Consider the following 13,354-nt stretch of genomic DNA (forward strand, 5'->3'; position numbering starts at 1 on the left):
ATTAATTTCCTGTTACTGCTGTAACAAACCACCATAAGCTCAGCAGTAATACTCCTACAGTCCCAGAGGCTAGATGTTCATGAATTCTGTGTGCTAACATCCAGGTGTCAGTGAGGCTGTACCCTTTCAGTCTTTCATAGGGTGGAATGTTTAATTTTTTAGATCCAGATGCTAACTACATTCCTTGCTCAAGGCCTCTTCATATTACCCCAATAGCTTGCATCCATTGTCACATGATCTACTTGACACCCCCTACCCCTGCCCAACACACTATTCTTTTTTCCTTTTCTGAGACAGAGTCTTACTATGTAGTCTAGACTGAAATCAAGACTCACAATCCTTCTGTCTCAGCCTCCTGAGTGCTGAGATTCCAGCCTGTACCACCATGCCTGGCTCTTTTATTTATTAGTTTTATTTTATTTTATATATATGAGTGTATTGCCTGCCTGCATGTGCATTAGTGCACCCATATCATGCAAAGCAATGCCCGAGAAGGTCAGAAGAGGGCATCAGATACTTTGGAACTGGAGCTACAGATGGTTGTTGGCTGCCATGTGGGTTCTGGGACTCAAACCTGGGTCCTCTGCAAGAACAGCCAGTGCTCTTAACTGCTGAGCCATCTCTCCAACCTCTATTTTCTGAGTTTTAACAAGCTTTCCTGTAGGATGGGATGTTTCACCTCCCCTTAAAACATCCCGTCTTTTGTTTTTTGTTTTTGAGACAGGGTCTCACTAGGTAGCCCTAGCTGACCTAGAACTTGTTATGTAGACCAGGCTAGCCTCCTGAGTGCCTTGACCTCACAGAGATCCGCCTACCTCTGCCTCCTGAGTGCCGGGATTAAAGGTGTGCGCCACCACTCCTGGCCTAGCACGTTCTGAGTTTTAACAAGGACCTAAATGTCCACCTTCAGAAACTAGAACCAAAGAGAAAATCAAACTCAAAGGAAACAAAATAAAAATAAAATATGAGCAGAGGGGCTGGAGAGATGACTTAGCAGTTAAAAGCACTGGCTGCTCTTCCAGAGGACCTGGGTTTGATTCCCAGCACTTACATGGCAGCTGACAACCGTCTGTAACTCCAGTGTCAGGGGATTCAATACCCTCTTCTGACCTCAGCAGACAGCCCGAGAGAGTGCCTGATCTGCTCTCTGCCGCCTCAAGGGGTCATCATCCCCCACTGCCAGCGTCCTGGGAGAGGCTAAGGCAAGGTCTGTGGAGCCCTACTGTGAAGGCCCTGTCTCAGGCTCTTGTTTTGCCCCCGCTCTAAGAACAGAGTGATCAGAGAGCAAAGGGGGAAAGTCAGGAGTAACAATTCAAATGGGAGAGGAGAAAATCGCAGAGTCACAGCCCTGCAGCGCTCTCAGAGGATGCTGATTGCTGTGGACTGGCTTTGGCCCTCTGACAGAAATATTTTCTGATTTCCTATTTGATGTTGACATTGATTATTTAGAAATGCGAACATGTTGCAGCTGATATTTAAAACTTTATCTATTGGTGTGTGTGTGTGTGTGTGTGTGTGTGTGTGTGTGTGCGTGTGTAGGTATATACATACCACAACAGAGGCATCAGAGGCTGGTTTTCTCCTTCCATGGTGGGTTCTGGGGATCAAACTGTGTATTGGGATTTATGTGATGGCTTAGAATATGGTCTTTCTGAGTAAAGGTTTTTGGGAAATGGATGGTGTATTTTCTTCTTGTGGTCTAGGGTGAGTTCATTGATTGTGAGTTGTCCAAGTTCTGAGGCCTGTGGGTCCCTCCTGTGTGCACTTACATCAGCTGTGAGGGGTCAGGTGCCATCTTGAACTGTTGTTGCAAGTTTATTTTCTCCCTCACAAATAGAAAAACAGAAAAATTAAAAATCAGGGCTCATTAAAACCTATTAAATTTTGCTTGCTTGAAACAAAATTAAAATAAAATGAAACTTTTAAAGTTACATAAAATATTTAGTTCTGAATTGTGATAGTGAGAACGACCCTGTGGGGTGTCCCCAAAGCTTGCTCCCAAGTGTTGCCAGTGGACCCCACACAGGGACCAAGGCTCAGTGCCTAGGACCTCTTCCAAGAGTCAGCACACCACCGCGAATCTGTCACCAGACCCAAAAGCCTGGGACGGGCGAGCGGCGGGGGCGTGGGAGAGCTGAGAGTCCGCAGGACACGCTCGCCCGGGTGGCTACGCAAGAGTAGGCGCGTCTTGACGCAGATTTCTGTCAAGAGTCCTGTGGGCGTCCCGCAAGGTGGGGGCGGGGCTTGGCCAGTCCCGGGGGCGGAGCGTGCGTCCCGGGGGCGGAGCGTGCGTCCCAGGGGCGGGGCTTGGCCAGTCTCGGGGGCGGAGCGTGTGTCCCGGGGGCGGAGCCTGGCCAGTCTCGGACGGAGCGTGGGTCCTGGGGGAGGTGCGTGCGTCGGGGCGGGCGGGGCCTGCCGGGAGCCGCTTCTTCGGGTGACTGCAGAGCCCCCCCACCCCGAGATGCGGCACCCGCTCTGTGGCACGGACCAGCCGTCATACCGCGGGAGGCACCTGGGAGCGGCCGAGGTGAGTTCCCTGGGCGGTGGGAGCTCGTGGTGGTGAAGGGCGAGGGCGAGGTCACCCTGTACCCGCCCGCGCCGGGAGCTCTGGCTCAGCAGGACTGCTACCCGAAACCGGGAGGGCGATGCCCAAGCCGCAGACCTGGCCTGACGCAGGTCGTCAGTATCCCTGGCCTGGCGCCTGGGAAATGGGTCATGAAAGATGGGCTGTCTTGTGGGAGCGTATTTTGGTACCCTTGCCAGCAGGGGCCGGTTCCAGTATCTTGACGGGGGAGGGGAGTCGTAGTCCAGATCTTCCCCAACGCCCACTTTCCAGAGAGCCGGCTTTTCAGTCCCACACCCCAGAACCAGCCGGCAGAGCTGTTGTGTCCTGGGCAGGAGCCCTCCGACAGCCGTCCGAAGAACATTTCCCCAGGGGTCGGGCGTTCATCGCCGCCCTTCCCGCAGTGGTCTAGGACGCAGAACGCAGAACGCAGAGCCCACACTTTCAGGGGGTTTGGGGGACCGCACGCAGGGACATTCCGGGAGGAACAGTGAGGGGAAGCAGCGAGAAGAGACCAAGCCTGGGTCCCAGTCTTACCCTGGCCAGGCTCCTGCACCCTGGGCCCTGCCAGGAGCGGCCTGGGTGCCAAGTTTCCATAAGGGGCCTTGAAAAAGGGTCCCCTGAGTGAAGTCCTGCTTTGGGCTAAGCATTCAAAGACCCTAGGGCCTCTTGGCTTCCTTTTATGTTTGCCTGCCCCCTCCCCTCCTTAGCCCCACCCTTCACCTTTCTCTCTTGGGTTGCCCTGTATCCTGCTCCCTCCCACACCCGACCCCCCCCCAGGGGGGGTGGATCTAGAAACCTGTGACACTCACAGAGTTGGGTGGCTCTGCTCCAGACCAGCTGTGATCACACTGTCTATGCAGGGTTGCTGAACCTCCAGGAGACCAAGAGTTCAGATAGGGCAAGGGCCTGTCCCTAGTCCTCTGCACCCAGCTCCTGCCCTGGCCTGAGTTGGATCCCCATGCTGCCCACCTGTCCACTACCACAGTCTGCACATCTCCATCATGACACCCCTACTTGCTGTGTTCCTGGTGGCTCTGGTGGGCCTGCCTGTGGGTAAGGTGGACAGAGGCTTGGAGGGGTCCACAGACTCACTTATGGGACCTGACCTGGTACAGGGTAGGGATGGGAGTTAGCTGGAGACAGCTGGGGTGTGACTGTCAGGTAGGGTTTTTTCCTGTTCTGACCCCCATCCTGGTCCCCAGCCCAGGCTCTGGAGTGCCACGTGTGTGCCTACAATGGAGAAAACTGCTTCAACCCTATGCGCTGCCCGGCCATGGCCACCTACTGTATGACCACACGTACTTGTGAGTCTGGAACCCCAGAGCATAAGGTCCGGGAGGGTGGCTCCCACCCACCCCAGGGTCTTTCCCAGAGCTCCCCACTGAGGGCCCTGCCCCCGTGTTCGTACGAGCCTGGGTTGGGCCTTGCAGGGTGCCTGTTTCTCCCCGGGCAAACTTCTCGCCCCCTGTCCCTGCAGACTTCACCCCATACCGGATGAAAGTGAGGAAGTCATGTGTGCCCAAGTGCTTTGAGACTGTGTACGATGGCTACTCCAAGCATGCGTCTGCCACCTCCTGCTGCCAGTACTACCTCTGCAACAGGGCTGGATTTACTGCCCCAGTGACCCTGGGCCTCATCCCCGTACTCCTGACCACCTTCTGGGGCTTGCTGTAAAGTTCTGGTTCTCCCCAAAAGACCCACACACTATAAAATTCTCAAGAAACACAATTGTACCCTCTCCACCACACACCCCACCCAACTCTCTGCCCTCTGAGACGCCTAAGCCACACCAGGGCCCAGGACTATCCACAGGAGGACTGCTGACCACCGGAATCTTCACTCCAAAGTCATGACCTTTCCTTCAGAAGGCTGTGTGGATCTGGACCTCTCAAAGATGCTTGGTCGTAGTAGCAGGCTGGGGTCTGGAATTTGGGAGAATGTTCTATATTGGGAGGAGGGTAGGTCAGTCAGCCAGCAAACACTGATTGGATGGAAGCAGTGGCAGAACTCTACCTTTTAGCAGTAAGACCCTGCTTCAGTCTGCCCAGTAGAGGATAGGTCTTCTGGAGAGGAGGACAGATCATAGCTGGCTAGAAGTAGAACTAGACCCAGCAGAGCTGTCTCCTACTGAGTCCAGCTGGTTCCCAGGGCACATGTGGGATGGAAGCCCTTTGAAACTGTCAGCTGTCCCAGGAACCCTGCCAAGCTGGTGTCAGGATGGCCCATGGGCAAGAATAGGGGTGGCTTCACTTCCCTGGGCTTACCCTAAGGCCCTTCTAGCCCTATAAGCTACCTGGGGTCCAAGGAGGGACCTGCTTGCTCAGCCTGACCTCTTGACCTCCACCACCTCCCCTCTTCCCTACCCTGGCTACTGGACCTTGAGCTAGCAGGGACCAAGGGACACGGGGCAGGTGGTTGATGCTATATTTGGTCTGGCCTGTACCCTGGTCAGGGCTGTTCTGGACATGGCAGGAAGGGGGTGAGACAGGGCCCCGGAGCAAGCTGGTCAAATGACTGGGACAGTGGTGTAGAGTTCAGTCAGCTGCCCAGGTCATACAGGCAGCTCCTGCACCCCCCAATCCCTCAGTGAATCTTGGGGAGACAAAAGCACAGTCAGCTCAAGTCCTTGTAGCTGCCTATATACTGAGGGCTTGAAGTCTGCTGTGGCCGAAGCTTGTGGGTCTCAGGACCCCCAAGAACTTCTACTCCAGCCCATATTTGAGAGGCACAGATCTGCCTCCATGCTTGTATGGTTAAAGTAGGGAGCCTTATTATGTTTCTCCCTGATCAGTACCCCAGCTCAGGTACCCACTGAGCAGATCCGTCAAGCTGACCCAGCCCAGGGGATCAGGATGCTGTCCATATGCTGGACTTCCTCATGACCAGGTAGGAGAGTTCTGCTGGTCACTACATCTTGAGTGCTTTGCTCAGATCACCCAATAGTGGGAGCTCAGGCCACAGGAGCCCATCCTGGAGACCCTTTCCTGGTCTTAGGCAGGCCTGGGTTCTGCTCCTGAGACTGGAGGTGGTTTTCTGCCTCAGTTTCTTCCGCTGGGGGATGGGAAGGTGGAATCCTGCTGATGAGCTCAGGAATAGAGACAGGATGGCTGTATGGGAAGTGGTCCAGGGATGGGACATTGACTGACTAGAGGGAGAATGGGTCTCAGGGCAAGCCAGGAGGTGAGAGAGAGAGGTGTACACGGTACAGGGGCCCTTGGGCACACATATGCACATGCACACACAGTGGCTATGAAACCCAGAAAGTAGCACTGGCTGTTGTCTTCCCCTGAGGCCCAGGTGGGTATGAGCTCTCCCAGGAGACTGGGAGGAGGCTGGGGTTGCCCCTGAGCTCCCTACCAGCAAGTGGCCAGCACTGGGACTGACCCATGCAAGCCTCAGGGTACTGGCAGGGAGGAATCAGAGGTGGGTCCCTGACTCAGTGGGAGAGGCCTGGGAAGCTGTCATTACCCTACTTGTGCAAGCCCATTGTCCCCAGACAAGTGGCATCCTGGACCAGAGCAGGGAAGAGCCCTGAATTCGGATCCTCCGTTTCACCACAAAGGGAAGAGGCCTGATCACCTGCGCTCTGAAGCGAAGAAGCTAAGAGTGTCCAGTGTCAGGGCTTCTCTCACCTCCCCTGAAACCATCCAAGCCCCATAGAGGCCACAGGGCCCCCAGCCCAGGACCACATTGCCACTTACCCTTACAGGCAGTATTGTGTTTGGCTAGCCTGCCCTTGGTGCTTAGCACAGAACACCCCAGAAGGTGCCAGTGGGAGGTGCAGACTAGGGGAGCAGGATTATAGTGCCAGTTGGCCTGTCCTGATCCTGTCTGGAGCGGTGTGGTGAAGATCTATCTGTCCCGTGCTACTACAGAAGGACTTGTGCTACTTTGACGGGTAAGGAAACTGAGGCACAGAGAGCTGAGGCACTTAGTTTTCTCATGTCAGCCGACCTCCCCATCCACCTACCACCAACCCCTGTCAGGAGCCCCTCGACATGGATGGTGTCCAGGGTGACTGGCAGTGCCTGTCTCTGGAGTCTTGATCTGGAAGCAGCTTGAAGGTCTCTCCAGAGGGGCTGCTCAATGGGACTGTGGTGCCATAGAGTGTTATGTACCTCTGTGGGATGCAATGAAACCAGACTGTGCTTCGGAGAGCCAGAGCAGGACGTCTGCTCTTGCCCCCCGTGAAATGGAGTGAGGACAGTCACACGGGTCACACTCTGCCACTGTGCCTGTGGCTTCTTCCCCAGATTTGGGGAAGGAGAGGCAGATCACCCACTTCTTCATCTCCCTTTGCAGTGTGTGTTGGAGCAAGCATCGAGTTCGTCCGAATTCAGAAATTCTAGAAAGACAGAAGCAGAGCCACCCCTCGCTCCCGTGCTTGTTTCTTTCCTGGGCGAGCACCGTGGGGTCCTGCAGTGCTGCGTGCCCTGAACTCTTCAGGCGTAGGTTAAACTGCACATGGTGCTGCGTGCCCTGAACTCTTCAGGCGTAGGTTAAACTGCACATTGGTGACACAGCAATGATAGTACCCACTCAGCTGACCCTGGGGGCCAGTGTGGGGCCTGTACAGCGGAGGCCGAGAGTATGCATGGCTGCATGATGTCTGACACCCCCCCTTGCCGGTCGTGTCTGCCATTAACTGTTAACCTTAAGCTCTCACCCAGCCCACTCCCTGCCAATACCATGTACCCACACTTCAGAGGGGTTCTATGGATGTCAGTGTCCCACTGAATGAATAAACAAATGAAGGACATGTCTACCCAGCTCTCCTGCCCTTTTCTGCCTAAGGTCAGGCCACATCCACCTAGCCTGACTTGGTAGGTCCTCCTGGCCCTGACCATCTCAAGCTCCTGTCCTGACCTCAGAGCCAGCCCAAGCATGGGAGGTACAAGCAGGATTCCAGGACTCCTGGGTGTCACCTCTATTCCATGGGAAGAGGCAGAGCCACCATTCCCACCGAAAAGGCCAAGTCCTGTGGTAGGCTGGGAGCTGGGTGGGCAGACAGGACCCTAGGTCCTTCCTACTCCTGCTTCCCTCTGGCTTTCTGGTTCCTGACCCCACTTCCCTCCCCCCACCCCCCGATGCCCCAGGAAGGGGGTTTGAATCTATCAGTACCTCTTAGAATTTCTGGCCCTTTGCCTTGCCTACACCTCTAGGATTTGGGAACCCATAAAATGGGAATACAGCAAAGTCCCCTGAGCAGCCAGAACAGACACATGGGGTTCCTGACCTGGCCCCAGTCCCGTCAGGCCAGGCAGAATGACCCCTGCCCTCCAGCATGTGCCTTCTGGCTCTCCACCCATCCTGAAACCTTTTTAAAAAAAAAACATCAAAGGCCTTGCTTCCCCTTCCTGCTGCCTCTGGGTTAACACTACCAGGCCTGGTTCCCTCAGTGCTGTGCCAGCACGGTCCTCAGATGGGTAACACTCACCTCTTGTCCCCATGGCCAGTGTACAATCACACTTCTCTGGGCCTCCCAGTCCTGACGGGGCCAGGATAGGGCTGAAGCCCCATTTGGCAAATGGGGAAGCTCTGGCCTCCAAGATGTTCCCACCACACTCTCTTAAAGTGACTTGCTGAGGAAGACATCCAAGTACTATTCACACTTCTCCGGGGAAAGGGAGGAATGGCTGCCTGTGTCAGACCTGCAGCTGCATGGTAAGGTGGACCTGTACTGAGCTCCCAGCCTGTTCTAAGCCTCTCAAGAGCCTGTGGTCTGATGATTGGGACATCCCTACTTCATGGAGGAGGGAAGAAGACTTGTGATATTAAACTGGATTCCCCCAAGGTCACAAAGCAGCAAGCTCTGCCAACCCAGCTCCAGCCTGAGCCAGGATACAAGTGACTCAGACCTGGGAGCTGGCGGCAGTGGGAGGCAAGGGTGGAGTGGGATCCACAGCGCGTATAAGGAGTGGCCAGGGAGTAAGCCGCATCCTTACCACAGAGAACATGAAGCTTCTCTTCTGGCTCCCTCTGGCCGTGGTCTTGAGCATGGAGCTGGGTGAGTGTCGGGGAGGGACCACCTCCTCCATTGCCCTTGCCTACTGCTGTCCTTCCTGCCCAGGCCACCACTTACTCTTGAGGGAATCCCTTTCCTATCTGCTCCCTGTCCATCAGCCTCTGTCCTCTGGCTGTGGCCTCACAGCCTCCCCCTGCCCCCTTCTGAACTGCATAACTCCCTCAATGCAGTCCTCACGCTGACCCTCACTGCTCAGCTTGAAACCCACTGCCTACCCCTAGCCTTTCCGATCCCACGGCCACTGCCTGGCACACACAAGCGTGGGCGTACCCTTTGCTGCTTTGCCCTCCTCCAGCCCTGTCTTTTCTACTAAATTAACTTCATCTCAATGTCCCACCATGTCTCCTCCCACACCCCCCCCCCCCCCGTCTCTCCCCCCCCCCTTTTTCTTAAGTCTTCTATTAAATAATGTATTTGAGAAGTGATTCAGTGAATCACAGTCCCTGATGGCAGAGGCTGGCCAGGAGGTGTGTGGGGAAGCGATCCCGCCCCCCCTGCCCCCCCCCCCCCCCCCCCCCCCGTGCTGGCTTCATCTGCTGCAGCACTTTGGCCCCAGTGCCTGCAGAGGGCTCCCCAGAGACACCCCCAATCATCACTGCCCATGCCTGGTCTTGGCATCATCTCCTGGAGCCCAAGCTTGTTCCTACCTCCACACCCAATGCCTAAGCAGAACCGTGACCCACCAGTAACTTACGCTCCAAACTCTGTCAGCTCCAGCTCCGAGGCCTCACCTGGCAGAGCCTCAGTTTCCATCCATGGGTGGGGATGCTCCAGGACATGGGGGTCTACCTGAGATGGAATGGGAGGCCCATGTGTACATCCATAACTCTGGATCAGAAAGTCCCTTCCTGAAGACACTCTTCCTGGCCTGGGTCTCATGGAGTCTGTCTTGAGAGAGGCGGAACCGTAATCCTAAGTGCTGCTCAGAGCTACCAGGGCAGACCAGCTCCACCTAGACGACCCTGAACTCAAAAGTCCAGAGACCTTTTGTTGTTTTCTGGGGCTTCACAGGGAGCCCCCAGCCATGGGCTAACCTGCCCTCCCTGTCTCAGCCAGAGCTGCGGTATCCCAGGAGCATCTGTGAACCAGAGGCCACTCCTTACACTGGGACCTCCCAGCTCCTTCCTCTATGGAAATAGCACCTATGCCCCAAGACAAGCCAAAGCCTGGCTAGTTGCTGCCCCAAGGCCCATCCCATCATCCCTCCCACCATCTCTTCTCCAAAGCCCTCTCTGTGTATACAAATCCTGACCTGGCTCTACCCCTGTGACCTTACCACTGCACCCCACAACCAACTTCCTTTTGGGAACTAAATCTTCCTGACCTCATTGCTGAAAATGCAAAATCTCCAAATGAGGCACAGTTGTTCCTTCACTTAATGACCTAGCTCCACCACCACCCCTGCTCCTAGAGGTCATTCATCATTCATTCCCCAAATGTCTTCTGAGCCTCAGGGCAGCAGGGTGCAGTGCAATGGCTAGGTGCAGTGTGACAAGATGCTGTGGAGTCCTGAGGAGCAGGTAGGGACCTCCTTTCCTCTTCCAAACCCCAGTGTGTGGTAGGAATAGGGAGAGGACTCTAGGTATGAGCACGTGATGAGGCCAGCCTGTGGTGGATGCATCAAAAGAACTCTGTTCCAGGCACCTGAGAGGCCCCGTGGGAGGACATGGCCTCTGAGCTGGGGTTTGTGCTCCATGGGTAGCAGAAGGATGAGCCTGGGATAGAGACCAACTGACTTCGGCATGGTGACCTGTGCCCCACCTGTGACCTGGGTCTTGCCCAGCCCCCACTTTCCTCCCACAAGGACTAGAGGGGCCTTGTACTACAGATGAAGGCCAGGGAGCTGGACCACAGAGCTGTGAGGTGCTGGGTAGAAGAGCAGATGGCATCTCTACAGGAGTTGCCTGCCTGCTAGCCCTCTCTCTCCCTCTGCCTGCAGCTACAACGCAGGGTTTGTGGTGTCATCTGTGCAAGGGCTTCGGAGGATGTTCCCATCAGTCCAGCTGCCCAAGGCGCTCCACCCACTGCGTCATCATCGCCACCCGTGAGTGTGTCGGGTGGATTGGTCTGACCATGACCTTCTTGCCCAAGTGGACAAGACAGAGGCAGACAGAGCCCAGAACTAATGCAAGTGCCCAGAAGGCCAACGGCAGGCTAGGAGAACAACTGGTAGACTCTACCTGGAGCAGGGGCCAGGCAGAGGCCCACAGTGCCTGGGGCTGACCCTCAGCACATCAGTAGATGGGACTAGAGGTTTGGGGCAGCTCAGAGCATCTCTCTTTTATCCACCAGGGTCTCCTATCAGCTTTACAGACCTGCCTCTGGTGACCAAGATGTGCTACAATGGGTGCCCTGATGTCCCCAGCCTGGGACTGGGTCCTCATGTGTCCATTGCTTGCTGCCAGTCCAATCTCTGCAACAGTGACTGATCACGCTCCTCCACTACAGCCTGGATCTGCAGAACCATGTCCCTTGCTGGGTCTGGTCCCTGGAGACCATTCCAACCTGGCCAGCCCACAGTGCCCCAGATTCACCCTTAGGAGTTCTGCATCAAGTCTTATCTAACTCCACTGTTCTGCAAACTTAAGGCCCTCCTGTGCCATCCCCGGTATCAACAAACCCTCTAATAAAAGGTGGCCAGATCTCGAGGTACAAGCTGACTAATGGGAGTACAGGGTTCAGACAACACCTCATCCCCTCCCTATCTCTTACCAGTCATGGTCTTCGACACTTGGGCCGCCTGCTACAGCCCCCTTGAACTTTCCTCTCTTCTAAGAACCTTCCTGCCTCCAGCCGGGCATAGGGGGCTACAGATGCCTGGTGCTGCTCTAGAGTGGACTGTTAGCAAGTGCTGGATCTGTAGGCACTTGAGACCCACCCCCAGCCTGAGGATGGGGACCCTGAGGAGCACCCTGACCCAGGGCTGGTTTATAGAAGAGTACCCCCCAACCTGGGCCTAGGGGCCAAGGAGTACCCAGACTTGGGGCTGAGGGCCAGGAAGCACTCCAAACTGGGACCAAAGGCACTTAACGAACATCCTTGATGTGGAGTTAGGAAAAGTTGAGGAGCACTCTGCCCTGGGGCTAGGTGGAAGGGAACCCCCAACCTGGGGCTAGGGGCTGAGGTACTCCTCTAACCTTGCCTTGAAGGTCAAAAGGATCCCTGACCTGGGGCCAAAGGTCAAGGGCCAGGGAACATCTCTACTCTGAATGAGATTCTCGAAGTCTCCTAAAGACCCACAGCTCAGGGGGTCAGGGAGGGGTCTCTGAAGCAGAAGGACTACCAATGGCCACAGGCCTTTGGAGACTGTGGAAAAGGACCTGAAGGTTGGCGACCCTCTCCCACGTGCCTCTTGGGGAAACCTGCCTTGCCGCTCTGGTGCCTTGTCCTGCATTACCCCTCACGCCATGTGCTGACCCAGCTCCCCTTGCTTATGTCTCCCAGAAGGCTGGCCCACCCTGCCAAGCCCTGCATGTCCCCAGATGCTCAGCGGGGGCTGCAATGGGAAAGCTGTGCCCTGGGACAGATGGTGGAGCTACAAGGACAGCTTAACCACTCACCTCAGGGTGGGCATGGGAGTTCAACGCCCAGTGCTTGTGGAAACTACTCACTTGGCAAACATTTAATTACCTGCTCCCAACCAGGCCCGGGGCTGAGTTTTGGACTCCTGGTTTCGTAGGCACAGAGGCAAGTCATAGCGCCAGCCAGGAAATCCAGGTCAGACCCTGTTCTCGGCGCCCTTGTTACCAGGGGTGGCGCTGCTGTGCTGTCCAGAGCATCGTCTGAACTGTTGCAGTTACAGACATCTGTGTGTCATGTGCTGGCGTGCAAAGCGTGGGGTGTGTGCAGAGCAAAGGATCTCTGGCCGGCTCCCGGGATGTCCCTGACAAAGTCCTCGTCCCACAGGTGTGAACAGAGCCTCCCTATCGCAACTTCCCCTGTGGAGTTTTACTGGGCCTGACGAGAAGGTTCGGGTCCTGGGATCATCAGCCTTCGCACTTTCTGCCAGTCCTGCAGCGGGCTTCGGCTGGGGTCCTCCAGGTCAGCTCAATTCAGATACCAGCTGTCTGCAGGCCACAGGTCAAGGGTTCTGGCCCCTGGCCACCTCTCAGTCCAGGTGCCATTTGCAAGCTCCTGGCTATGGCCTGATTTCTGTGATTAGTTATAAACCCCCTCCTCGGAGCCCAGTAAGGAGCCACAGGGACTCAGAACCCAGGTGACACTTCCCCTACGCTTACCCATTTTTAATCGAGGACATGACAAAGGATGCTAACAAACACCAGACAGAGGGACACAGAGACTGAGAGGTGTGCGAGGTGCACCCGGCCTCCATGCCCTTCCAGGCCTGACTGCTTTCTCAGGCTCTTCCCACAAGGTCCAGAACCTTCTGGAACCTTCTGTTAAGCAACCCAGAAGCTCCATGGTCTGTCCCCTTGGAGCTTTATGGAAGTTTCATTATATGGGCATGATCAATGACTTCAATGGCCACTGGTGATCAGTACAACTTTCAGCTTCTCTCCAGCAGAGACTGGGGGTGGGGATGAACATCTCCACCTTCTAATCATGCAGGGATCTCGCAGTGATCAGCCCCATCCTGGAACTACGAGGGGCGCCCATCTACCTGCCATTTATCAACTTAGGAAAGGTACTCTTGCTGAGTAGATGGAAATTCTTTTAGGCTTTCATAAAATAATCTAGGCTTAGAGATCCTCAGAGTTCTAAGGAGTTGCATAGCAAGAAACTGGGATGAAAACCAAGAATAT

At 55.4% G+C, this 13,354-nt stretch overlaps 2 protein-coding genes across 4 annotated transcripts; both read left to right on the forward strand.

Annotated features, from left to right (window-relative positions):
• Nucleotides 1-2,371: 2,371 nt before the first annotated feature.
• Lynx1 (Ly6/neurotoxin 1) lies at nt 2,372-7,331 on the forward strand. Of its 3 annotated transcripts, none has more exons than XR_607900.2 (5): nt 2,372-2,527; nt 3,427-3,619; nt 3,769-3,870; nt 4,044-5,452; nt 6,869-7,331. XR_607900.2 is itself a non-coding variant. In XM_008851032.2 (4 exons), exons 2-4 carry the CDS (start codon nt 3,568-3,570, stop codon nt 4,238-4,240), a joined length of 351 nt encoding a protein of 116 aa, XP_008849254.1. In that variant the 5' UTR covers nt 2,372-2,527; nt 3,427-3,567; the 3' UTR covers nt 4,241-7,331. The 3 variants fall into 3 exon arrangements, 1 of the variants encoding a protein (XP_008849254.1); XR_607899.2 differs by having other exon boundaries at nt 4,044-4,467; nt 5,358-7,331; XM_008851032.2 differs by having other exon boundaries at nt 4,044-7,331.
• Nucleotides 7,332-8,099: 768 nt separating this feature from the next.
• Nucleotides 8,100-11,234, forward strand: Slurp2 (secreted LY6/PLAUR domain containing 2). Its single transcript, XM_008851033.3, has 3 exons — nt 8,100-8,573; nt 10,531-10,635; nt 10,884-11,234. The coding sequence occupies exons 1-3, from the start codon at nt 8,522-8,524 to the stop codon at nt 11,018-11,020; spliced, it is 294 nt and encodes a 97-aa protein (XP_008849255.1). The 5' UTR covers nt 8,100-8,521; the 3' UTR covers nt 11,021-11,234.
• The last annotated feature ends 2,120 nt before the right edge of the window (nt 11,235-13,354 follow it).

Source organism: Nannospalax galili, unplaced genomic scaffold (assembly GCF_000622305.1).
Source record: "Nannospalax galili isolate Female #2095 unplaced genomic scaffold, S.galili_v1.0 scaffold525, whole genome shotgun sequence".
Taxonomy (NCBI): domain Eukaryota; kingdom Metazoa; phylum Chordata; class Mammalia; order Rodentia; family Spalacidae; genus Nannospalax; species Nannospalax galili.